Below are 25646 nucleotides of genomic sequence, written 5' to 3' on the forward strand. Positions count from 1 at the left end.
AAAAGAGCACACAGGAAGCCTCCTGTTAAATGCTTCGTGACAATTCCCCCTATTTTATTATATTTGTAAAAAAGGTCCTGACCAATTGAGTTTGTTTAGTATTAACCAACCTTATAGAAAGGCAATGATAAACAACAATGACAGTCACCAAAGTTACAGTTCCAGACCCGATGCTGTGGGTAATACTTTGAAACCATCCTCATGGGTCTAGCCCAGATAATTGATCAGCTAGTTGTTCAGCTAAAGTTTCCAAATTAGTGGAAGAGGGCAGATGTTTAGAAAAGGTTTCAAAGATTTCCTTTTGCAGTAATTGTACATTCAGAGAGGCATTATCATGTATGTTTTGTAAATGAAATTTGATTTGTTCCCAGTTGTAGGCACTATGATTGAAATGAACAGGAGTAACACAAAATTGAGTAGAATTCCAATCACATTTTAGTGTCACTTGTTTTTGCAAATCTATTAATTGATCTCCGACCCATTTGATGGCTGTTTTTAGTTCCTATATTTCCTCTTGAATATCCTCATCTACCTGAGCCTGAGTAGCCCACATATTATGAGCATCTTCAGTCCAGTTTTGGATAAAATTATGTGTTTGAATCGAGGTGTGTAAAGCAGCAACAGCAGCAGTGGTACAAATAGCTGTTAACCCCAAAATGCCAAGAATCAGCCATCCAACGAATTGTTTAGATCGTTGGAGCAGTTTAGTAAGTAGTCTGGAAGCAAGTCCAGCCATGGGACCTTCTTCCCAGGGTTGTTGGAGATTTATCAGTAACCACAAATTACGTCGAGATCGAAGAATCAAAAGGGAATCATTTCTTAAAGAAATAGAGGACTTAAGTATATAGTTTGCAATTAATACAAGTTACAGAACGTAAAGTCTTATTGAATTGTAAATTTCCTATGGCTATAACAAAAGGAAATGGGACACAGGCCTGTATAAAATATGATTGATTATAGTGAAATAAATAGTTACTTTGACTACGACTGGTCCCTGTGAAATGTCCGGTCCCAAGTCCCAAGTTCTTTGGTGCTCGCAGCAAGTTTCCAAATGTCCCATTGTTCAGGCCCACTCTGTTTATCGAGGACGATCCTAGGACTAGGTGGGGCCAATCCACTGTCAAGCCGCCCAAGAAGTCCTTTGTCATGGTAATGCTCCATCGCAGTGTCATTAACCTTCCATGCCGCTTGAGCAGTGTAGTCACACACAGTGCTGTTAACATCTGAGCAGTTAGATAACCACGTACCATGGGGTCCCCAATCGACAGTCATATGATTAGCCACAAACATTAATTTTCCTGATTTGGTTTGACATTTGTCCCAACAAACAGGAGTATATGTAAAGTTCTTATAAGTAAACCCTTTGCATAATGTTCTTTGTTCTTTCCCTAACTCTTTCCCTAAAGTCTCAGTAGTATAAACATGGTTCACAGACAAAGAAAAGGCAGTAAATAATCCAAACAATGTCCAAAAATCTTTTTTGGGAGGCAGGGCAAAAGCCCAAGTTTGTCAGCTAACGTTTATGCATAATTCTGCTGGGCCCAGGCACAAAGAAAGGACTTCACAACCTAGAGAAATATTAGTTTTCATTCTTCGAAGGGTGTGAGGGCCCTTTAATGTTCCAGGGAGCAGGCATATGTATAGAGTCATTGGTTGAAATGATTGGTCCTCTCTCCGTCCATTCGACCACCTGTAGTAGAGGGGGGCTGGGTATGTAAGCCCAGTAAGTATGATTAGTTAGAGCTTGAACGGGGGAGGCACGGGCAAGCAGACTGAGCATTGCCAGGAGAATGTATTCAGGACTCCGAGGTATTCCCTGTTGAGAGACCAAATTTTCACCTCAATTAGTAAGGGTTTTATTTGTCCCCAAGTGGGGAGATCATAATGTTGATGCCACCAAGGGCGGTGCTTCCCGGGGAGCTTTAGAGCCGCCATGGCCGGTATTGGAATTTCTTCCTCCTGGGGCTTTTGTTGTCTCATCTCTATTTTGAAGGCCAGAGGCCCCCTTGGGTCGAATCTTCCAAAGAGGAAGCCATGTGAGTTCATTGGATCCATCTGGGGAAATACAAGCATACCCCTTTCCCTGTAAGGTTAGTTTCCCAGATTTCCACTGTTTTGTTAACCCGTCTTCGTACCAAATGGGCAGAGGAAGAGAAGTATCCTTCAATTCCTCGAAATGCTTTTCTGCTCTTGTTAAGATATCTCCCTGTGGTAAGTTTAAAAAATTTAAAACAAATAAAGCTGTATTAACAATAGTTATAGGTTTAGAAAATATCTTACATTGGAATCTAGTAAAGTCTGCTTTAGATAAGGAAGACAGTAGTGTTCCTGTGTATTCCCCCTTTTAAAATTTTTTTATTTGCAACTTTAGTGTGTGATGTGCTCGTTTGACTATGCCTTGTGCTTGTGGATTATACAGAATACCTATAATATATTTAATAGAAAAAGATTGTAAAAATTGTTTAAAGTGTCTAGAAATATAAGCAGGGCCATTGTCTGTTTTTATAGAACTAGGAGTTCCCATCACAGCAAAACAAGCTAATAAGTGAGTTGTAACGTGTTGTGTAGCCTCACCACAAAGAGGTGAGGCTTTTATTTGTGTGGCCCAAATAAAAGAAGAATTAGTGTCGATACAGACATGCAAGAAAGAAAATGGAAAAAGTTCAGGGCAATGAGTTACATCCATTTGCCATAGTTCATTAGGTTGCAAACCGCGAGAATTAATACCTTGTGCAATGGGTTGAAGATGTAGGGATCTACAAGTAGAGCAATTACTAATAATTTCTTTAGCCTGGCAGTATGGGATTTTCCATAGCTGGTGTAGGGAGCCAGCATTGTTATGCAACAGAGCATGCTTCTCCTCTGGAGTATCATGAGTCATGGGACTGGGAAGGCAAGAATGTGCTTGAATATGTGTAATATAAATGGGAGAATTGCAGTTTCTAACAACAGATTGTAGTTCGAAAAAGAGTTGTTGAATAATAGGCTGATTGGAGTTTATGGTGGAGGTTTCTGTATTTTGTAATACAAAAACTGAATATAGAGTCAGACTATATTAAGGGGGTAAGGATGTAGGCAAATAACTTGAATAAGAGCATATAATTCATTTTTGTTGAGCAGAATGAAATTTAGTATAAAAGACTTTATGTTCCTTAAGAGACCAGAATGAAGCTTTGGCATTTTTAGTCCCATCTGTATTAAAAAAAAACCTCAGCTTGTGGTATAGGCTGTGAGCTGATAATGTGGGAAATAATAAATTCAGTATTTTTGAAGAAATTCCACAGCTTACCAGAAGGATAATGAAATGAAATTTCTCCAAAATATTCCAGAAAAGCTATTTGGAAATCAGTAGAAGTCTGTAATGCGTTCTCAAATTGAGATTTATTGATAAGTACTACAATTTTATGAGGATCAGAGCCAATTAGAGTTTTAGTCCTATTTCTTCTGTTGATAATGATTAGAGCAATTAAATCAAGGTAGGGTGTAAGTGACTTTAACCCTAAAATGGGTATAGATCCATTCTACTGGGTGTTCTTCTACTGGGTAAGAAGTCCTGTGGGAGAATGAAGAGAGGGGAGTATAAATAATTTTAGAGGTAAATCTAGTTTGACTCGAGTAAGAAATTGTTTTTGTAATTTATTTTGCATTAAATAGAGTTCCTCTCGTGCCTCTTGAGAAAGTGAATGAGGGCTATTTAAATCAGGATCTCCTTTTAAAGTATTAAACTGAGTTGATAATTAGCAGTGCCTAAAGAAGGTCTTGGAGAAGGCATGGCACCCCACTCCAGTCCTCTTGCCTGGACAATCCCATGGATGGAGGAGCCTGGTGGGCTGCAGTCCATGGGGTCGCGAAGAGTCGGACACAACTGAGCAACTTCACTTTCACTTTTCACCTTCATGCATTGGAGAAGGAAATGGCAACCCACTCCAGTGTTCTTGCCTGGAGAATCCCAGGGATGAGGGAGCCTGGTGGGCTGCCGTCTATGGGGTTGCACAGAGTCGGACGTGACTGAAGCGACTTAGCAGCAGCAGCAGCAGCAAAGAAGGTCTAATCCAATTTATATCACCTAAGAGCCTTTGAAAATCATTTAAGGTTGATAATTTATCAGTACGGATCTGAGTTAGTTGAGGAGTAATACATTGTCTATTAACAACAAACCCCAAGCAATGGTAAGGTGTAGAGGTTTGAATTTTTTCAGGGGCAATGATTAATCCAGAGTTTTTTAAGCATAGTTGAGCTATATCAAATGTGTTGAGTTTCTGAGATAGATGGAGCCGAAAACAATATATCATCCATATAGTGAATAACAAGAAAGTTAGGAAATTGTTTTCTCACAGGCTCAAGGGCTTTAGCTACATAGGACTGACACATGGTGGGAGAATTCATCATCCCCTGTGGCAGTACAGTCCATTGGTACCGTTTATGAGGTCCGATATGATTAGGATAAGGGAGAGAGAAAGCGAATCTCTCTCGATCTAAAGGATGTAAAGGTATATTAAAAAAGCAATCTTGTAAATCAGTAATAATAATGTGCCAGTTTTGAGGAACAGCGGTAGGTGATGGGATTCCTGGTGCACCCATAGGTTTCATAGATACATTAAGTTTTCTAAGGTCTATTAGGAGACGCCATTTGTTAGATTTCTTTTTTATAACAAAAATAGAGTTCCAAGGAGAACAAGATTCCTCAATATGCGTTAATTCTAGTTGTGTATCTATAAGTTCCTTCAGTTCAGTCGCTCAGTCGTGTCCGACTCTGTGACCCCATGAATCGCAGCACGCCAGGCCTCCCTGTCCATCACCAACTCCCGGAATTCACTCAGACTCATGTCTGTTGAGTCCGTGATGCCATCCAGCCATCTCATCCTCTGTTGTCCCCTTCTCCTCCTGCCCCCAATCCCTCCTATCACCAGAGTTTTTTCCAATGAGTCAACTCTTCGCATGAGGTGGCCAAAGTACTAGAGTTTCAGCTTCAGCATCATTCCTTCCAAAGAAATCCCAGGGCTGATCTCCTTCAGAATGGACTGGTTGAATCTCCTTGCAGTCCAAGGGACTCTCAAGAGTCTTCTCCAACACCACAGTTTAAAAGCATCAATTCTTCGGCACTCAGCCTTCTTCACAGTCCAACTTTCACATCCATACATGACCACAGGAAAAACCATAGCCTTGACTAGACGGACCTTAGTTGTGCTATCTAGGTTGGTCATAACTTTTCTTCCAAGGAGTAAGTGTCTTTTAGTTTCATGGCTGCAGTCACCATCTGCAGTGATTTGGGAGCCCCCAAAAATAAAGTCTGACACTGTTTCCACTGTTTCCCCATCTATTTGCCATGAAGTGATGGGACTGGATGCCATGATCTTCGTTTTCTGAATGTTGAGCTTTAAGCCAACTTTTTCACTCTCCACTTTCACTTTCATCAAGAGGCTTTTTAGTTCCTCTTCACTTTCTGCCATAAGGGTGGTTCCTTAGCCACCTGTAATTTCTCATTCTTGAGGGGCCACTGCTCTGTCCAAATAGGCTTGTCATTCTTCCAAGTTATTTTAATAATTGTATTGTTTCTTAAATGAGCAGTGGCCCCTAGGAAAAATGTGGAATGTATATCTGAGTTTGCCATTGCATAAGTAAGTCCCTTCCTATTAGATTAAGGGGTGCATCTATCACATAAGGACTTAATGTTGCAGGTTGGCTTTCTGGTCCCTCACATTTGAGTAAATTTGAGTACTCTGATAAGTTGATTTGAGAAATCCCTGCAGTTAGGCAAGAAATTTTTTGTACAGGCCAGGATTTGGGCCATAAATGTTTGGAAATACTAGTAATATCAGATCCAGTGTCGAGGAGACCAGAAAATCTTTTACCATTAATTTTGATATTTATAGTCGGTTGGGCAAATTCAGATACTAATGATGTCCAAAAGGACTGTTTTTGATCTGTACTGCCGAATCCACCTGTCCGTACATCATTAGAGGAGTTAATAGAAATGTAAAAGAAGTAATTGAGCAATTTTATCCCCCTTTTTGAATTGCTATAAAATCTGAGATAACATCATAATTTGAATTTCTCCTTTATAATCTGAATCAATGACCCCAGGGTGAACAGTAATTCCTTTAGAAGTCAAACTAGATCAGCCAAGTAAAAGACCGAAGGTTTGTGGGGGGAGATTTTTGGAGGTTTTTTAGTAGCTTTCTTAGGGCAGTCCCTTTTTAAATGGTTCTTATCTCCGCATGTAAAGCATCCTTCATTTCCCTTTCTTAAGGCAGCAACCATTGTTTCAGCTAGCGTTTGCATCTTTTGAGTTTCTGATCCTAGATTGCAACAAGCCTTCACATAATCCTTTTGACATTCCTGATTTGCATTGTCATAAGCAAGTAATTTCTCTAGTTGCCTTTGGCTTCTTCTCCAATTACAGTACGGGAAATAGCAGTTTCGAAGCTAGCTAAACTATCAGCATACGTTTCATTAGGTCCTTGCAGTATTTTAGTGTAGCTACCTGTAGGCTCCCTTGAGGAGTAACTTGATCCCAAGCTTCAAGGGCCACTGTTTTTAATTGTTCATGTAACAAAGGAGGGCACTGTATTTGAGCTTCTGTAGTGTCAAATTGTCCTGTACCAGATAGCATCTCAAATCCCATGGACGGAGGAGCCTGGTGGGCTGCAGTCCAAGGGGTCGCTAAGAGTTGGGCACGACTGAGCGACTTCACTTTCACTTTTCATTTTCATACATTGGAGAAGGAAATGGCAACCCACTCCAGTATTCTTGGCCTGGAAAATCCCAGGGACGGGGAGCCTGATGGGCTGCCGTCTATGGGGTCGCACAGAATCGGACACGACTGCAGCAACTTCGCAGCAGCAGCAGCGTCAAATTGTCCTGTACCAGTTAGCATCTCAAAAGTAATTTGATTTTGGGGAGTACCAGCTCAAGCCTTTCTGTTAGCCTGGTCTCTGGCTTTATCATGAAACCACATTATCCACTGAAGATATTCTCCTGGTTTAAGGAGAGCTTTTAATTTGTTGCATGTGATAAAAGTTAATACCCTCATATTGAGCGTCAGGATTTCTAAAAACTGGAAAGGTGGAGAAACCATCGGCTTCAGAGACTTGTAAAGCCAGCAATTCAGAAAGCCTCTGTCATGAAGGAGAGTGAGTAGGTAGCAAATTTTACAATTAATAGTATGTGGTAAAAACTTACTATTGTTATTTAGAAAGGTCTTGTCGGTTTTAATGTCAAAAGGTGTCTTAGGGGAGTTATTGCCAGAATCATTAGGTTCTAGCAAGGGAGAGACTTTGGGATTTGTGCCCGCTGGCAGGGGAGGAGTGCTTGGAGCAACCAGGGCAGGGCTTATAGGAAAACTCTGAAATATTTTATGTTCTAATTGGGCCTTTTGTAAGGTTTCATCATCTAATTCATATTCATGTAATAAGTGTTCTGCCTGTTGCTGAATATCAGGAGGGCTAGAATTTACCTTGAAATGGCAGAATCACAGCTTTAATGAGAGCCCATAGGGGCCAGAAATCTATCAGAATATTTTTTCCCTGTCTGGCGGCTTGTTCAACATTCTCTTTGACCTGGTGCGAAATTTCTAAATCAAAACTACCTTCATCAGGGAACCAAGGGCTACATTCAACCACTGTCTGAAGGCAAGCCTCTATTTGCTGGCACGAAACTGAAAGTCCCTGAACTTTTAATAAGTGATGAAGTAAAGTAGAAAAGTGATGGGGCTTTCCAGCCGTTTGTCCCACGTCTTAGTACTTACCCACCTCAATAGGTCACTCCGTCCGAATCTGCCACGTGTACCAGGTCCCTGTTCTGGGCGCCACTTGTTGAGGTCCTTTAATGGACTGGAACCTGGTGGTCTGGAGTCGATGATAAGAAAGTAAAAGAGAGAGAGAAAGAGGCTGATGTTCCTTGGTTTATGCAGAAAACCAATAAAGCCCTTGACACGGGGCTTGCACTGCTTCACGTAGGCACAGGGTGCCCTCTCACGAGGGTCTTGCAAGCCTGGGCAAGAAAGTGAGCTCAGCGGGCTTCTGCGCTCCAGAGAATTAGCCTGAGAGAGAGAAAGAAAGGGAGAGAAACAGAAAGAAAGACACCGGGACCCAAGCTCTCTCTGATGGAACAAGCGTGTTTTATTCAACATAGTGTGGGTATATATACTGTCTTACAAGGTAGCTTTGTTCAGCAAAGATAAAGATCAAAAGTCCAGACTTACAAATTATCAAGGAAACATAAGGCAATCCATATCAAAGAGAGAGGGTTGTAAATAATGACTTTTACCGAATGGTTCGTAAAAAGGAAGAGGGTCGTAAATAGTTACTTCTCACTGTATGGAAAAACTAACGAAATATATATATATACTTCTCACTGTATGGAAAAACTAACGAAGGAAATGCATGCATTCCTTAGCCCTGGGAGCGGTTTGCCACTCCTCTTAATTCCTGAATATTCAGGAATTAATAAGGAACAGAGGATTCACGACAGATCCAAAACAGCACACAGGAAGCCTCCTGTCAACTGCTTCCTGACAGTCTCTACCCATCATAGGATGTGTCCGCTGGGAAGCTGGAGGGAAGGTATTGTCCCTTCTCAGGCCTGACAGGGTCATACGCAGACACAGACCAGTTACAGGGGGGCAGAGAAGCCATGTGCCTGAAAGTCTAGAGTCTATGGAGTTTATCCTCCCACTGCGCCTGGGGCTGAGGGAGACCCCGCAGCCAGCGCCGCTGCTAGGTGTATGTGGCCAGAGGGTGGGCAGCTCCCGGGCAGTTCCATCTGTGCAGCACCCCTTGGCTTATTAGCTGCTTTCTGTCTGCCTCTGCAAGCACAATTCCAACTATCTCAGCAAGAGAGAAGAAAGCCCACAAGGAATTTTAACTCATTTTCTTTTTAAAAGTTCACTCTAATCAAATAATTACTGTGAACTGGTATGCAGCAGTACTGGATTACTTTAAAGAGCCCACACTGGTTAGGCCCTTACTAATGGTTGGGGAGGGAAGTTAGGGCTCAGGGTTCTTGGCTGAGGACCCTTCAAAGGATCAGCCAGCAAGAGGCCTTTCCTCCACTATCCCGGGGAAGCAAGCCTCTTGGGGTGGATCTTCCCTGAGGGGTGCTGACAGGCTGGCAGGCTGGCAGGCTGCCTGCTAGAAGGTACAGACCCATGCTTTGCTGGGTGGTCATTCTGATTGATCTTTCTGGTTGGAGAGGCAGAAATTTCAGTTCCAGAAAACTGCTCTTGAAATAGTAAAGGATCTTAAAACATTGTTTCCTCAGACCTCCCCAGTGGAATTTCAGTAACTTTGTTGTGGTTCAGTAGCTAAGTTGTATGACACTTTGCAGACCCCCATGGACTGCAGTAATGTTACATTCCTTTCCTTGGAGATTCACAATGCAAATTAAAGTGGTAAAGGCTATGCCAAGTTCTGCAACAATTTCTTTAACTCAGTATTTCACAAACTTACCTGCCAGTGGAGTACATTTACACACTAGTTCTCAAGTCTGGCTGCGCCCAGAGGTTCTGATTTAACTAGGGTGGAATTCTTGCACTGGTATTAACTTTTTATATGATCTGCTGCTGCTGCTAAGTCGCTTCAGTCATGTCCGACTCTGTGCGACCCCATAGATGGCAGCCCACCAGGCTCTGCTGTCCCTGGGATTCTCCAGGCAAGAACACTGGAGTGGGTTGCCATTTCCTTCTCCAATGCATGAAAGTGAAAAGTGAAAGTGAAGTCCCTCAGTCGTGTCCGACTCTTTGCGACCCCATGGACTGCAGCCTACCAGGCTCCTCCATCCATGGGATTTTCCAGGCAAGAGTACTTGATCAGACTTATGTAATGATCAGACTTATGTAAATCTGTATATGATCAGACTTATGTAAATATATATTTACCACATTCACTTTTATTGTTCTCTGTATAGTCAAAAAAATTTTTTCTGAACCTTTTATGTTGCAGACACCATGCCTGATGCCTCTTGACCTCTAAACACATTAGTCAGCATGTGCTTTACAAAAGGACATTCTTAAACAATCATAGCACATTTCTCAAAATTATGATATTACGCTGATATAAAACTATTAACTGAGCTACAGGTCTTATTTAAATGACCTTGATAGCAAAAGAACAGAATATTTTCCTAGCGCAGATTAGTTTTCCTGTCTCTTTAGTCTCTCTCAATGTGGAACGGTTCCCAGGCTATCTCTGTTTCTCGTGACTTTTACATTCTGAAAATGATAAGCCAGTGTAGAATCTCCCTCAGTTGGATTTGTCTGCTGTTTCCTCACAATTAGATTCAGGTTTTACGCTTCTGGAAGTGGTGTCCTCTGTCTTCATATTAGAAGGCAAAACTCTCACTGGTAAAGGTGGGCTCTTCCATATTTCTCCTCAAGTTAGGGCTATTTTCATTGTGTAATTGACAGGTATCTTAGATACTTTGAGACTATGTACATAGCCCATTTCACATCAGACCCCCCCACCCCCCACTAGCTTTGGCATCTGCTAAGGATTCTTAAAACAATTAGGATTCTTTTTAAAAAGCTCCCCAGAGCATTCTGCTGTCCAGCTAAGGCTGAGAACCACGCCATCAGTACCTCACAGAATATAATTTGGGATGTAACTATGTAAAAGGATGTCCTCCCAACAGGCCCAGAAGCAGTGATCAGACTTTCAAAGTTCCCTTTGGCCTCCTGGAGCTTACTTCTCTGCCTGGTTGCCCTGTGTCCCAGTGCTCACTCACAACCCCATGGTGGGTCTGGCCGAGTGGTCCCTGTGTCTGACGCCAGCCACACTGAGCTTCGATGCTCTGAGCCTGCAGCAAGATGTTCATCCCTCGCTGCTTCTGTTTGCCCAGTTCCCTCTGCCGAGGCTGCCCCTTGCCCAGCCTTCTGGCCTTTGCCTGACAGGTCCTCAAGAGTCACACCCTCTGGGACACCTTCTGTGACCCTACTATGCTGTGTTCTCGTGGGTCTCATGCGGAACCAAGGCCTTCCTTAACACGTGGGTTTTTACTAAAGGTTTGCTAGAGCAGTGGGCCGCAGAATAAATGACCTGAAGTGGATTCAGCGCTGCTCGCTGCTGTTGAACTACTCTTTGGGGGAGGTCCCCCATACTCTGGGATGAAGAAGCCTTTTTCCAGCAAGGACTGGTGTGCACTTCTGCTAAGGTGTCTTGGGTCCCGGCCACTCTGGAGCCCCCATAATTGAACTCCAGGGGTTTCCAGGGGGTGGGGACAAGTTCCCTCCACCCCCGGCCCTGCTGTGGGCCGAGACGACTCCCCATAGCCCTGCAGAGTGTCTCCTCTTACATGTGTGACTAGGGCAGACTGCGAACCCTAACTTCTGTCCTCCGAAATCTCAACTGTTAGAGGCTGCCGGCGCCCCAGCAGCCCTTCCGCAGCGTTTGTGTGGTGCCCTCAGGCAAAGGGAGCCCTCCACTTCGCTTACCAACCCTCTTAGGTTGTTTATCCTACTACTTCCTCCCATCTCATCCACTCTTTTGTGCTTTTAAGAATAAAAAGTACACACTTAGAGTTGATGGTTTCCAGCAGCAGGCTTGGTCCGAGCTGGCCAGCCTGCTCTAACGAGAAACGGAAGTCCGTGCTTTGTGCTTCACGCAGACCTCTTCTCTCCCTTCTCCCCCCACCTCAGCATCCTTCGGAAAGCCCTAGATAAGATTGCAGAAATCAAGTCTCTGTTGGAAGAGAGGCGGATTGGTGAGTTAGAGACTGCCCTGTGGAGTGATGGTTCCTGAGAGCGACAGTCGGTCTCCCTGTGGGGGCGCCTGTGACTTCAGTCCAGTGGGATCGTCCAGGGGCTTCTGACGGAGCGGGAGCAACCTGGGGCTGGGAAGGGAATGGGGATGGTCCCCAGTGCTCCCTGCGGACCATGCTGATTCCCCTGCTCTGTCTACTGTCTGGGGCACTCACTCCCCACTCCCTTCACTACTGCCACTCCCGTTTCTTTCTTTTTTAAATCCACACCCTCAGCCATGAAAGCGCAGAGTTCTAACCACTGGACTGCCAGGGAATTCTCCCCGCTCCCATTTCTTGCTCTGAAGAGAACCTGGCTGTGTTTTGAGAGCTGCACCCTGGGTGTCTTGAAACCAGCCTTCCGCATGGAGTTATGAGGCGCTGGCTTCCAGATCCCTCAGGTTCCCAGGGCCTTCCCAAGTCTCTTGCCCCAGTGAACCCACAGTCCACACCTCCTCATCCATCAAAAATGCTGTCACGCCACCAGCTGGGTTTGTATGAGGTGGCTGGGTGTGTTGAACCATGCCCGAGGAGATAGGGGTCTGTCCACATATGAGTTTGTTTTTAAAAATTTTTTGTTGTTGAACTACAACATATGTTAATAGGAAAGAACACGGATGTGAACACACAACTTGCTGAAACTTTTCACTAACTGAACAAAATGTTCCTGGCACCCAGATCAAGAACTAGAACATGACCACTCCCCCACAACCCCAGCTTCTGCCCTTTCCTGTTCCTTCCGCTTAGGGTATCCACCTCTCCATCTGTCAGTCTGGTTGGTCTCGCTGCGGGCATCTAGAGGAAGGGGCAGGATGGCACGTGGGCCCTTGGTGCTCACTCAGGCCAGGGTGCTGCAGGCTGAGCTCTGACGGGCCAGTGTGGGAGGGCTGGGGTGGGCACCCTATCTCTGATGTCTTGAGGGCTTCCTCTCTCCCACAGCGGCCAAGATCGCGGGCCTGTACAATGACTCTGAGCCTCCTCGGAAGACCATGCGCAGGGGGGTGCTCATGACCCTGCTGCAGCAGTCAGCCATGACCCTGCCCCTGTGGATCGGGAAGCCTGGTGACAAGTGAGGGCGAGCCCTGGGTATGGTAGGGGCTGGCAAGGCGGGGGCTACCACAACATTTTAATTCCGCCCTCAGGCCCCCGCCCCTCTGCGGGGCCATTCCGGCTTCTGGGGACTACGTGGCCAAACCTGGAGACAAGGTGGCTGCCCGGGTGAAGGCCGTGGACGGGGATGAGCAGTGGATCCTGGCCGAGGTGGTCAGTTACAGCCACGCCACCAACAAGTGAGTGGTCCCCCAGCCCCGTGGGCTGCTCTCCCGTCACCATAGCCGCATGGGCTACACACTCACCCATCTGCAGGCTGGGAGAAAAGTTACACCCCTGGGTGCCTGTGGGGACCAGGGGACTGCTTCCCCTCCCTGCCCTCCTCTCCCTTCCTCACGACTCCCCGACTTGGACTGTGACCCTGACCCTTTTTGCATCCAGCCCTTTCTTTTGTCCACCCGCAGGTACGAGGTAGACGACATTGATGAAGAAGGCAAAGAGTGAGTGTGCTGGTGGGGAGGGGGGGCCATGGAAGCCTGGGGGCGGCCAACCTGCGGGGACGGGGCCCCCACCTGACCTCAGCTCCACCCCCAGGAGACATACCCTGAGCCGCCGGCGGATCATCCCACTGCCTCAGTGGAAGGCCAACCCGGAGACGGACCCCGAAGCTTTATTCCAGAAGGAGCAGCTTGTGCTGGCCCTGTATCCCCAGACCACCTGCTTCTACCGTGCCCTGATCCACACACCCCCACAACGGGTAAGGCAGCCCCCACAGGAGAGGCCGTCCCTAACATCAGGGCCAGGTGGCCAGATGGCTCCTGGAGTCACCTTCCTACCTCCTTCCCCTCTTGTCCTCATCTCACAGCCTCTGAGCTCAGAGGGCCCTGCAAGTTGCTCTGTCTTCTGCGTAATCTGCCCTCCAGCCCTGCCTTCTGGGGCAGCACTGGCCCACCCTCCTCTTTCCGAGCTTCAGAGCCTTAGCGAGCCCTGAGCTGAATGGACGTGATGCGTACACTAGTCTAACCTCCTCTTTGCATTGAGATGGGACGCTCCATGCCCAGGGCCTGTCTTGGAGCCCTTAACTCCAGCCCCACTGCCTTTTCCTCAGCTGAACCGCTTCCTGTCATGCTCTTGACCACATTGCTGCTGCTGATCACCTGATGAAAGAGTTTGAAGGCTATTCTTGCCTCTTCCTCCGGGATCCTTGCTGTTGCCCTCTAGGTTGTCCTTGATCCCTTTAACCCAGGCTCCCTGGTACCACACCCTCCAGTTACGGCCCACCCATGTAGGTGGTGGTCTCCTTGCTCTTCATCCCTTACCCTTGGCCTTTTGTTACTGGGGAAGGAGTTCTGTAGTAACAGGGACTGTGTTCACACATCTCCACTTATGAGTGACTATGAGTACAGGCGCATCTGGGGGGCCACGAGCCAGAGGTTCCTGTCACTAAGCTTAGTGGTGGTGCTGTCGGGCAGGGGGCTCGCCTGGAGCTCTCTGACCAGTCCCTCCTGTCTGCCTCTGCTGCAGCCCCAGGATGACTATTCCGTCCTTTTTGAAGACACCTCCTATGCAGACGGTTACTCCCCTCCCCTCAATGTAGCCCAGCGGTACGTGGTGGCTTGTAAGGAGCCCAAGAAAAAGTGAAGTGGCCTAGTAGACTCACAATCAGCTGACACCCTCAAAGGGGGACACACAAGATTTTGTGATCAAATAAATATTCTTCCTCCTTGTCCATGTCTCCTGGGTTTTGCTTTTCCAGACCCTTCTCTCCCTCCCCACTAGGGCGAGCTAGAGGCCACCAGGGGAGATGGCCTCATTGGGTCCCACTGGGCATCTACCCTTCTAGCTCAGGTTTGTTCTTTGCTCCCAACAGAGGCTCTCTGTTTGACACACATCAGATTTTATTTCTGAAGCCATGACTGGGCTTGTTTCACACGCCTCCAGATGCATCTGATTTTTTTTCTGAAGCCATGGCTGGGCTTGTTTCACACGCCTCCAGAGGACCACTCACAGCTCCCAGCGGAAGCGGAGCTTGCAGCCCGCCATCTTCTCAGCATAGTGGGCTTCAAAGAGCTCATTCTGGGCCACAGTGAAGGTGGATTTCCAATCGCCAGTGACGCCTGGGGAGAGATGGCAGGAAGGAGGTCCTGGGCACAGAGGTGGCCCCAAATGGCCAAAGGGCAGCTCCATTTGAGGCTCCCCCCTCCCCAAATGCCCACGCCCGCCCCTGGGGCGGCTCTCACCTTTCCTCATGAAGGCAGAGATGCTGTGGTCCATGATTTCAGTGGGTATGGTGCTGTAGTTGGTCATGGGGTTCTTCTTCATCTCTTTGAAAGACGTCTGCTGGACGATGCGATCCACAGTCTCCTCCGGCAGGGAGCGCCCCACAAACTCCAGGATCTTCTGAATCTCCCTTTTGGGGTCCTGGAGCAGTGGAGAGGCTCTTCAGTGGAGGTTTGGCTTACTTGCTGAGCAGAAAAGGGAGGCAGGCGCCTTTCTAACCCTGGGGGGGTATCTGGCCACTTCTGCCTAGAGACCTCAGGCCATGTTCCTTGACTCTGGTCCTCTTTCCCAGGGGCAGGTGTGACTGCCTTCTACCCTGTGATCCTTTATCACGGAGGTCTGGCTCCTTTTGGCTGAGAGGAGGGACAGTCCCCTTTCATAACGGTGGTCCCAGAAGAAGCACTGGCAGTACAGAGCAGATGAATGTCTGCACGTGTTGCTGACCCGGGCATTAGGAGATAAAGGGCTGCACAGGGCGCTGCCGCAGAGGGGACACTCCTCCTCTTCAGTCCTGGGCAGGGGATCCAGGAGGGCTGGTCTGTGGGCTGCCATAGGGGAGGGTGCTGAGTGGGCCTCAGCAGGGCCCTGTGAGGTGTGTGGCACGGAGGGAACTGGAAGCTGGTGGTCTCACCTCCTTTATGTCTTCATAGAAGAGGTAGAGAACAGGGTGGGTGTGACTCAGCTCCCACCACTCCCGCACGTGCTGGTACCAGGACCCATAGCACACTGGGGAGAGGGCAGATGGCCGGACACAGAGGTTGGCATGAATTGCAGCTGGTGCCCCTTGGCTCCAGCCCGCCCCCTCCCTCCTCCAGAGTCAGCCTCACCTTCCCCGGCCATGAACTTCTCCAGGAAGCTGTCCCAGGGGCCAGGGTCAGGGTGCACCTTGGCCATGCGATAGAAGTGGTAATAGGAGACGGCCACATCCTTGGCGTTGCGGGCGATGTAGATCATCTGGAGGGGCAGGCAACCCCCAGCCCCAGCATCGTCACCACGTGGCATGCCAGGCACTAGGTGCCCCACCCTTATGGCCTCCTTGCCAGGGAGCTTCTCTCAGTTTGGCAAAAGGGGAAGCAGGTAAAGGCTGACTCGCCTGCAGTCCTGGGGTGCAGGCAAGATCCCACTGGGACCTGAACCCTGCTCTGATGCTGAACTCTGGGCTAGTTCCTGAAACTGTTATTTTATACTAATCTAATCCCCTCAACGCCACTCTGTGACGTTGGATTTGGAACAAGGCATGCCAGCCCCTCCTCCACAGGCCTGTGAGCACCCAGACTCTGCACAGAGGAGTCTCGTTTTCACCAGATACTTGACCCCACTAGAGCATCAGGCAGATGCCCCTCCCCCAGTCCTTCTTAAGATGAGACCAGGCTGGAGGAAGTGAGACCTTCCCAGAAGGCAGGGCCAAAGCTGGGATGGCCCTAGCAGCCTCCTTCTCTGGCTCCCTCTGCCATTCACCTTGACTTTCTGATCCAGCAGGGTCTTCGGAAGCAGGGCCAGGGGCAAGTGTGTCTTGAGGAGCCGTGGGGCCGGTGTATCTTTCAGAACCTCAACACCTAAGCCGTAGGTAGGGCAAGATCCATGAGCTGGAGCCCCAGTCAAACCTCCCTCCTCTCTGCTTGCCCCCGACACCCCGCCACACACCTGTGGGAACCCCAGGGGCCTTGAACTCAAGGAAGGGCACCCGCATGAAGACAGGGGCTCTCTGACACTTCTCCAGGTCACCCTCCTGGTAGATCAGGTCCATGATCTCGCTCACCCAGGTGGTGCCTGGTGGGTGGGAACAGACGGGGGATGAGCAGGGCTGAAGCCATGCCCCTCCCAGCCCAAGGTGGGGACTGCAGCCCAACGGAGGCCTGGGTATCCCCATCACTTACCAGACTTGGGGTAGGTGCTGATGAGCAAGTCATCAGGCCAGGCTTCAAAGCTCTGCAGTGGCCCCAGGGCCTCTGCAAAGTACTTGATGAGAGGGATGCCCTTCACATACTTTGCTGGAGGGCGGGAGGTATCCTGGATCAGTTCCATGCTGTCTCCTCAGGGGCGCCGGGAGGTGGCCTCCTTCCTTGAACAATATGTCAATGGTGCCAGCTGTTGAATTCTTGAAGTAAAGAACCCAAGGCTAAGGGAGCCTGAGCCACTTGCCCGAGCTCACAGAGCTAGCTCACAGTGTGGTGGGGTGGGGATTCAAAGCCAGATCCTGTGTTCCTGCAGTGGGTCACAACTCAGGCTACATTTTCATTTGCCTACAGAGCTTTTAAATCAATTAAATCACTCTCTGGAGATGGGACCCTGATAGCAGTTTTTTGGAAGCTTTCCAGGGGATTTCAATGTGCACTTGAGAAAACCTCTAGGGCCTGCCTGTCTGAACTTCCGGCCAGCCCCCAGCTTGCTTTGTCTTCTCCCTTCTGCTATATGCCTAATTCTGATGGGCTCCTCCCTCTGTTTCCCCCTTGAGCTCCCCTGGGCCCAAAACTCCCAAAGGCCAGCTGGGCCTGAGATCTAGCTTGCCCAACCAGCCCCTCCCAGTTGGAGAAAAACACAGCAAATTGAGCAACTGTTTAGGGGGTCAGAGTTTTGCATGTGAATGAGCAAAACTGATGACTCAGCAGAGAAAAAGAAGGGCGAGGAAAAGAGGGATTCAAGCCAGGCTGGAGACTGAGTTGAGCACTCCTAGGGGAAAGGGCACCCACTCCAGTGTTCTTGCCTGGAAATCCCAGGGACGGGGGAGCCTGGTGGGCTGCCATCTATGGGGTCGCACAGAGTCAGACACAGCTGAAGCGACTTAGCAGCAGCAGCAGAAAGCAGCAGCAGCTGGGGAAAGGGCGGGATGTGAGAAGTGGGAGCAGAGAGATCAAGTGACCGGATTGGAGCCAGAGCCAGCAGCAGCGAGAGGTGAGCGGGATCCAGCCCTGCTGCCCCGCAACCTCGCTCTCACCTGATCTTTCTGGATCTTGGCCTTGTGACCCTGCCTGTGTCTGCGTGGGGTTTAGAACAGGCGCGGTGTGGTGAGTGCAGGACTGCTCTCAGAGCTGCAAGCTTTGTAGTTCTCAAGTGGGAGGGGCCTGGCGCCAGCACTGGGACTTGGCTGTCCTCCAGGAAGGAGAGGGTGAAGTTCCCTCCTCAGCTGGAACCCAGCTTAGCCTGGCCTGAAAACCCAAGATGTGGGTTTAGTGTGTAGAAAACAGAGAGCTGAAACTAGATGAAAGGGTGCGATAGTTTTTCAGGTTTTTTTTTTTTTTTGGTGTTTTGAGCTGGAATCCTGGCTCCCGACCTGCCCTCTAGACTCCACCTCTGTCGAGAGGGCCAAGAGACAGCTTTTTCTAATGTGCCTGGTCTAGAAAGGGTAGGGGAGAGGAGGGGAAACGTGGGGGCACTCACTGTTCTGCCGGCTCCAGGCCAAGTTTGAAGATGCCAAGGATTCAGGTGGAAGGGAGCCCGCAGGCCCCCAGCAGCCTGAACATTCCAGGAACTTCCGGCTCTGACCACAGGGCGAGTCCAGAGTCCAGAGGGATGTACGTGGGCAGGGTGACGGGGTTTGGGGTGGAGCCACGCAAGCAAGCTCTTTTTGAGGCAGCGTAGGATAGGAAAGAGCCAGAACACTTGCGTCAAATAACGCTGGGAGTGTGCCCCTGCTCCACGACTCCCATAGGGAGCTCCAAGGACAGCGTGGAGCCTCATTTATGGTTGGTAAAACAACAGCCCCCAGAAGGTGCTTTTCTTTCTCTGGGTTTGAACGAGGCTCTGCAGACAGAGACAAGGAGTTGGGGCTTCGAGAGTCACAGGACCCCGTTGGGGAAGAGCACCCTCCTCTCCTCCTCGGCCTTTGTTCTTACTCTTTTGATTAAAGTCCAGAGTCTTCCCTGCTGGCTCAGACAGTAAAGAACCCACCTGCAATGCAGGAGAACCAGGTTCAATCCCTGGGTTGGGAAGATCCCCTGGAGAAGGAAATGGCAATCCACTCCAGTATTCTTGCCCGGGAAAAGTGATGGACAGAGGAGCCTGGCGGTCTACAGTCCATGGGGTTGCAAGAGTCAAATACAACTTAACGACTAAACCACCAGCACCACCAGAGTCAAGCTGGGCACTGAAGCTGAGTGGGCTCTGAGTGAGTCTCCTAAGCCCTCAAAGGACAGTATGACTTCAGAGGCTGGTCCATGCTGCGGCCAGCAGCCCCTCCCCGTTCCCTTATCCTCTTCAGGCCCCAGTTACCATCAGGGTCTCTGCCTCCTACCCATGCTCCCCACCCCTGGCAAACACCAGCAGGTACCCTAAACTCAGACTTTTTATTGTATTCAAGTAAAAACTGGCCAGAGCCACAGAGGGTGGCAACAGAAAGGAGTGGGTAGAGGTTGAGGATGCTGGGAATCAGGTCTTGAGCATGTCAGTCCAGTGCTCCTGTGGAGACAAGAGGGTTGGTGAAAGGCAGCCCAGGAGACAGGGTGGGATAGAAAGGCTGGGGTCCAAGCCACCTCTTACCTCTTCTAATTCTGAGTCCTCCTCGTCCTCCTCAGTGCCCATCCGGCACAGCCAGATCAGGTCTCCCCAAAGCAGTGAGTTCTTACAGCTACCAGGGGGTATGGTTGATAGGAAACAGAGTCAGGATCACAAGCCTCCTCCAGGCCAGAACCTGGGTGCCAAGAGAAGGCCTTGGCTACCCCAGGCCTGGACTTGGGCAATGGGCACCCCCTTCCTACCTCCCTCGAGTTAAACCAGCCTGAAGCAGGGATGTGGGACTCACCCAGGGCATGCGCCCTCTAGAGGCAGAAGCTGCCCTGGTTCCTCCTGCAGGAACTCCTCTGCCAGGCAGATCACATGGGCCCTTAGGGAACAGCCAGGGTGCGGGCAACATAGGGGGCTGTCTTCATCCTGCAGGAGGTGGCAGGCAGGTAAGAGAGAGAATGGGGAGTAATCATGTAGCTAACAACGGACCACACACTGTTCCAAGGGCTTGACATAAAAAACCTTATGAAGCATGTGCTACTATTATTTGCATATATGCAAAAGAATCCACCTGCCATGTGGGTTTGATCCCTGGGTTGGGAAGATCCCCTGGAGGAGGGCATGGCAGCCCACTCCAGTAGTCTCGCCTGGAGAATCCCCATGGACGGAGGAGCCTGGCGGGCTACAGTCCACAGGGGCGCAAAGAGTCGGACACGCTGAGCAACTAAACACAGCACATAGATAAGGAAACTGAGGCACTGAGAGGCTAAAATACTGGTCCACAGGGACTAAGCTGGCCAGTTTTCTCTGAGTGCTAGCAGTGATTATGTAACAGCATGGCTAGGGCAGCCAGACCTAGAGTTCCTTACAGGTTGAAAGATCTCAGACAGGTCACTTAATCCTTGAATGGCAAGAATTCAACTTACACTTACTGAGAGCTCAGTAGAAGCCAGACACATCATCTCAGTTAATTTATTAAATATTTATTGGCCACTTGCTCTGCACCAGACCCTGTTCTACGTAGTGAAAAGGAACTAAATGCCCCTGTGGAGTTTAATATGGGGGTGGGGGTGGGAAAGACTGATAATAAGGTAAATAAAACATACAATATGTCAGACAATAACAGGCGTTAAAGGAAGCCAGGGAGATGTACAAGAAAGAGAGGCAATTTTAGATGGAGAGCCAAGGAAGAGTTGACCGGAGGAGAGGTGGCATTTTCTTAAGACGGAGGGTCTAGGGAAGAATCTTCCAGTTCAAGGGGAAGGGCAAAGGCCCTGAGGAGGCCCTGGCCTTGAGGAATAGCCTCAAGCACTATTCCCATTGTAGAAACGGGAGCAGACTTCCCAGGTGGTCCAGTAGTTAAGAACCCGCCTGCTAGGGCAGGGGACACAGGTTCGATCGCTCGTCTGGAAAATCCCACACGCCTGGGGAGCCCGAACTTGTGCTCCACAAGAGAAGCCATGGCAATGAGAAGCCCGGGCGGCAAGCAGAGATTAGCCCCCGCTCTGAGCAACTAGAGAAAGCCCATGGACAGAAAAGAAGACCGAGGGCAGACAAAAGCGAAAAAAATAAAAGGATAGAGATGGGGGTAGAGTGCCCAAAAGGTGTCAGTGGACGGCCCTGTCATTTGATCCTAAGTCCTCTGAACCGTAAACTGCCCTGACCCATCTTACCTGGAGCGCGCGTGCGCACAGGGTGCAGCGCGCGTTGACGTCTTGCTGCGGCTTGCATCCCGTGTTGTCGGAAGGACCTGCTTGACTCCTCGGGGCTGGGGCCCGCGGCGGCGGAGGCCCGAAGGCCAGTGGCATGTGAGGTGGCGGCGGTGGGCAGAGGTCCTGGCGGAAGTCAGCGCGCAGCCAGCGCAGGGTGAGCGGAAGGCGCGCCCAGGGCGGCGCGCGCAGCATGTGCGCCAGGACGCGCAGGTGGAAGGCGAAGGTGGCTTCTCCGCGCAGGCGCCGACCCACGTGCGTCAAGCGGCGCGAGGCCTGTGGGTGTTGCCAGGCCCACTCGAACTGCAGGCGAGGGGGTACAGAGCTTCAGGATCAGCTGAGGAAGGGGTCCACGGCGGGGAGGGGGTCGCCTGGGGAAGGGGGCACCCCGGGGAGGGCCCTGAGCCCCAGCCCTGGTCCTCCCGCTGCCCCCAACTCCTTTTTACCCTAAGGGCGGCCACTGCAGAGGGGAAGCCGTGTACGATGAGCACCATCTCCCTAGGGAAGAGAAGGAGGGCACGCGACCCGTGAGCCCCCCGCCCCACTCCGTGTCAAACCGAATCCCCTGGCCTACCGGAGAGTGGAGTCACATGGGCTTCACCCCTAGCCCACGAGGCCCTGCCCCCTTCGTGGTGATATAGCCAGCCCCTCGCACCTGCTAACCTCAGGCCCCACCTCTAGTCACAGGTGCTTAACAGCCCTCCTCAGTTCCTCTCCCTTCCAGGCTTTCTCTATTCCAACCCAGTCTTGTTCACCAAACTCCCTGTCACTGACCAAACCTAGATCAGTCCCCTTCCCACCCAACCCCGTCTTCTGAGACCCAGGCCCAAACAGGGCTCCTCCTCTGCGGCGATAGGCCCGCCCCCGTTACTCCCGCCCCGGCCCTGCCCCCTCGCGGGCCCCGCCCACCGCCACAGGCTTGGCTCCACCCCTCTCAGCCGGCCTCTCCCTCGCCGGCCCCCGCCTTCTCCTTGAAGTCCTCCTCCTCCTCACAGTGACCCGCCTTTTCTTACCACGGCCCGCGCCCACTGGTCCGCCAGGCTCCGCCTTTTTTGCGGCCCCCGTTGTGCTGCTGCACCCGACGAGCAGGGTTGACGGTGAACCCCACGTAGACGCGGCCCCGGTGCCGAGGGTTCATACAGTAGAGCAGGTAGACGCCGAAGAAGCATCCGGGGCCCATCGCCAATTTGGGGGTCGATTGTTGTGGCTTGTGACCCGAGGAGGGCTGGGCTGCCAGGGCCGCAAGATGCTTGTCTCAGAGAAAGCGCCTGGGAGCTATCCCGAGGTACCCTAGAAGTCACAACAATGCAAACTCGTGCACCCTCTCCTAGTTGGAGCTAGGGTGTCCAAACCAGCGCACAGAACCCGGGTTACTGTTCAGGCGGCGGGTACCGATTAGAGTCCGCTGGAGCCTCATGCAGACTCTGACAGGAGCGGAAACCGAAGGCAGTTGGAAAACTGGGCTTGGGATAGGGCGGAAGTGCTGAGTTTATGGACGTCTTAGTAAGGGCGGAAGTAGATGCCTCAGCGGAAGTGGTGCCAGTAAGGGCGGAAGCAGTGTGGCTGGGGTCAGAGCTGGGGTTCCATCCCCGGTGGGCTGCCGCCCTCGCTGGGCTGCCACAATGGAACTCAGTGCCGAGTACCTCCGGGAGAAGCTGCAGCGGGACCTGGAAGCGGAGCACGTGGTGAGTTGAGCGGCCTGGGCTTGTCCAACGAGGGGAACAGGGCTTCTGGGGGGCGGACTTGGCACCATCCACGCCATTCTGCCCCGTAGGAAGTGGAGGACACGACTCCCAACCGTTGCGCGTCCAGCTTCCGAGTCCTCGTGGTGTCGGCCAAGTTCGAGGGGAAACCGCTGCTTCAGAGACACCGGTGAGATTACGGGAACACCTTCTTCAGCGCGGCCCCAGCTCTGGGACCACATCCCGGGCCGCTTCCTGAAACCTTAACTCTCGCTCCCATTCATGCGGCCCCACCACAGACCACCACCCCAGAGATCCCGCCTTCGTGGCCCCAGCATCAAATACTGAGACTTAAGCCCTCTACCTCTCTTGTTCCCAGGTCCCGGGGACTACAACCTGGGGGACCCCTCCAGTCTCCCGGCAGACCCTAGCTTCCGGGACTGCGACCCAGGCGCCAGCCTGCCCCATTTCTAACCCCATCTCTCTCCCAGGCTTGTGAACACTTGCCTAGCAGAAGAGCTCCTGCACATTCACGCTTTTGAGCAGAAAACCCTGACCCCAGAGCAGTGGGCCCGTGAGCAGCAGAAATAAGGGACCCGGACCTGCACACGCATTAAATTATGGATCAGGGCCAGCTCCTGTGTCAGCGTGTTGTGTGTATGGGAGGTGTGCAGAGGCTGGGGCTAGGGCCTGGCTTCTCCCTGCCCTCCACTCTCCATTGTTTTACTTTGGGCAAGTTTCTCTCCACACATAGGCCTCTGTGTCCCCACTTATAAAGTGAAACGTCTGTCTTTAAAGTCCCTTCCGGGGTGGGCCTTCCTGGACTCCTTGGGTACTTCCAATACTCACCCAACCCCTGATTCTTTGACCATTTCTGGGCGTTCTGTTCAGTCCTCTTTCAAAATACACAGATGAGGAAGTGCTCAAGGTTTCAGGACCCTGGGCAACTTGCAAACCTCTTCTTCTTCCCAGTATATCACCCCAATGTCAAAGCATGATAGAGGATTCCACACACCCCCTACAAGTCCTCCACAGCCTCAGGAACCTGGTCCTCCAGCAGGGGCTTCCCAGCACCTGGAATTCTGGTGTTTTCTGGCCCCTGGAGACGGTCCAGTGACCCTTTGGTCCTGGGCTTGATGTGGCCACAGCTGTCCCCGGGGTGAGGTTTTTCTGGAATGGAGAGGTGGGCTGGGCATAGGGGTAGGGTTACAGCAGGAAAATAAGGTCACCAGAGCCACACAATTGGGGCAGGTGATGCCCTGGTGTCAACACGGGTGACAGGGTTGCCTAGGCCTTACACAGACAAGGTCTCAAGACCCAAGAGGAATAGCAAGTGTCCTAATTGGGGCCAGGGCTCTTTGGGGGAGAGAAATTGTGGGTTTCAACCATCCCACCCACCCTGTTCCTCTGTTTTCAAGGCCAGTTTCTTGGCCCCTAAATTACTGTCACACACAGACACACACACACACAGACACACACACACACAGACACACACACACACAGACACACACACACACAGACACACACACACAGACACACACACACACCCCCACCACCACCTCTCTCTTGTTTCTCTAGCTCCTCAGAGGGAGCTAGGAGTTATGGTGAGTAGGGGCTAACCTTTCTGAGTTCCAGGGCTCCTTTCCTGAGCTTTTTTTTTTTTCAGTTTCCCTGGACCATAAGAACTAGCAACTACTGACAAGTCTGCTTCACTGGGAGGGCCCAACATCGCAGTGTGTGTGTGTGTGTGTGTGTGTGTGTGTGTGTGTGTGTGTGTGTGTGTGTGTGTGTGTGTGTGTGTGTGTGTGTGTGTGTGTGTGTGTGTGTGTGTGTGTGTGTGTGTGTGTGTGTGTGTGTGTGTGTGTGTGTGTGTGTGTGTGTGTGTGTGTGTGTGTGTGTGTGTGTGTGTGTGTGTGTGTGTGTGTGTGTGTCACTGGGAGGGCCCAACATCGCAGTGTGTGTGTGTGTGTGTGTGTGTGTGTGTGTGTGTGTGTGTGTGTGTGTGTGTGTGTGTGTGTGTGTGTGTCACTGGGAGGGCCCAACATCGCAGTGTGTGTGTGTGTGTGTGTGTGTGTGTGTGTGTGTGTGTGTGTGTGTGTGTGTGTGTGTGTGTGTGTGTGTGTGTGTGTGTGTGTGTGTGTGTGTGTGTAGGGTGGGGGTTGGGGGGGCTAGGCTCAGGCTCCAGATGGTCTGCTTCTCTCTATTCCACACCCCTGACTGGATCCACCCCCACCCCTCCATGTTCACAGAGCTGTGGCAGAATCCCTCCCCTTTCTATAGATGAGCAACGGAGGCCTGGAGAAAAGGGACTTGCCCAGGGTCACATGGCTTACATAGAGATTGAGGCTCAAGTGGGCAGACAGGGGCATTTGTATGACAAGCCCAAGGGGAGTAGGGGTTCACATGGGACATTTCCTCCTTGCTGGTTCCTGCACGGATGAACGAAGCCCTGCTGTGGCCAGGACACCCATCCTCAATAGCCCTGTGTCCCAGCTCAGGGAATCACCTGCGAAGTTGGCCATCAAAAACCTACTTCCAACTCCCCTTCCCCCAACCCCCTCCCCACTCCTTGCCAGTACAGGTCCCTCTTATAGAGGCCAGGCCCAGGCAGAAGCCACCGACACGGCTTAAGCGGCAGCTGCACGGGGCAGGAAAGGCTCTGAACTGGATGGGAAGACTGTGTCGTGACTCAGGATCTGCCCTCTCCTGCTCTGCCCCTCAGTTTCCTCACTTGTAAACTAAGGTCGGGCCC

The 25646-nt window shown here is 50.7% G+C and overlaps 4 protein-coding genes across 10 annotated transcripts in view; 2 read left to right on the forward strand and 2 right to left on the reverse strand.

Moving 5' to 3' along the window:
* SGF29 (SAGA complex associated factor 29) overlaps positions 1-14510 on the forward strand; it is a 32383-nt gene extending 17873 nt beyond the window's left edge. For both annotated transcript variants that reach the window (XM_018040164.1, XM_018040165.1), the window contains 6 exons: positions 11633-11697; positions 12673-12802; positions 12876-13022; positions 13248-13283; positions 13378-13540; positions 14308-14510. In XM_018040164.1, coding sequence (XP_017895653.1) covers positions 11633-11697; positions 12673-12802; positions 12876-13022; positions 13248-13283; positions 13378-13540; positions 14308-14424 — 658 coding nt within the window. In that variant the 3' untranslated portion in view covers positions 14425-14510. The remainder of the gene's footprint in view (positions 1-11632; positions 11698-12672; positions 12803-12875; positions 13023-13247; positions 13284-13377; positions 13541-14307) is intronic.
* LOC102183750 (sulfotransferase 1A1) lies at positions 14662-18895 on the reverse strand. Of its 6 annotated transcripts, none has more exons than XM_018040159.1 (9): positions 18442-18894; positions 17999-18209; positions 16941-17121; positions 16708-16833; positions 16522-16619; positions 15891-16017; positions 15695-15789; positions 15024-15204; positions 14662-14900 (listed from the first exon to the last, which is right to left on the reverse strand). In XM_018040159.1, exons 3-9 carry the CDS (start codon positions 17086-17088, stop codon positions 14788-14790), a joined length of 888 nt encoding a protein of 295 aa, XP_017895648.1. In that variant the 5' UTR covers positions 17089-17121; positions 17999-18209; positions 18442-18894; the 3' UTR covers positions 14662-14787. The 6 variants fall into 6 exon arrangements, with proteins under 6 accessions (XP_017895648.1, XP_017895647.1, XP_005697714.1 ...); XM_018040158.1 differs by having other exon boundaries at positions 16941-17161; XM_005697657.3 differs by having other exon boundaries at positions 16941-17125; positions 18442-18891.
* Positions 19331-22680, reverse strand: SLX1A (SLX1 homolog A, structure-specific endonuclease subunit). Its single transcript, XM_018040166.1, has 6 exons — positions 22226-22680; positions 21659-21710; positions 21177-21515; positions 19802-19929; positions 19540-19627; positions 19331-19458 (listed from the first exon to the last, which is right to left on the reverse strand). Exons 1-6 carry the CDS (start codon positions 22390-22392, stop codon positions 19429-19431), a joined length of 804 nt encoding a protein of 267 aa, XP_017895655.1. The 5' UTR covers positions 22393-22680; the 3' UTR covers positions 19331-19428.
* BOLA2B (bolA family member 2B) lies at positions 22690-23528 on the forward strand. The gene is given in 4 exon segments (XM_005697661.3): positions 22690-22764; positions 22767-22897; positions 22987-23084; positions 23386-23528. Coding segments are annotated over 4 exon segments (390 nt in total). The 5' UTR covers positions 22690-22703; the 3' UTR covers positions 23486-23528.

The sequence above is a fragment of the Capra hircus genome, chromosome 25 (assembly GCF_001704415.2).
Source record: "Capra hircus breed San Clemente chromosome 25, ASM170441v1, whole genome shotgun sequence".
Taxonomy (NCBI): domain Eukaryota; kingdom Metazoa; phylum Chordata; class Mammalia; order Artiodactyla; family Bovidae; genus Capra; species Capra hircus.

What these genes read in the sequence shown, in the direction of transcription:
- LOC102183750 (XM_018040163.1), bottom strand. Translation starts at nt 17,088, where the DNA reads ATGGAACTGATCCAGGATACCTCCCGCCCTCCAGCAAAGTATGTGAAG. An exon ending in GGCCCCTGGGGTTCCCACAG is followed by an intron (nt 16,620 to 16,707) that starts GTGTGTGGCGGG and finishes CCTACGGCTTAG; the next exon opens with GTGTTGAGGTTCTGAAAGAT. An exon ending in GAAGTTCATGGCCGGGGAAG is followed by an intron (nt 15,790 to 15,890) that starts GTGAGGCTGACT and finishes CCCTCTCCCCAG; the next exon opens with TGTGCTATGGGTCCTGGTAC.
- SLX1A (XM_018040166.1), bottom strand. Translation starts at nt 22,392, where the DNA reads ATGGGCCCCGGATGCTTCTTCGGCGTCTACCTGCTCTACTGTATGAAC. An exon ending in TGTGCGCACGCGCGCTCCAG is followed by an intron (nt 19,930 to 21,176) that starts GTAAGATGGGTC and finishes CACCTCCTGCAG; the next exon opens with GATGAAGACAGCCCCCTATG. An exon ending in AGGACTCAGAATTAGAAGAG is followed by an intron (nt 19,459 to 19,539) that starts GTAAGAGGTGGC and finishes TTGTCTCCACAG; the next exon opens with GAGCACTGGACTGACATGCT.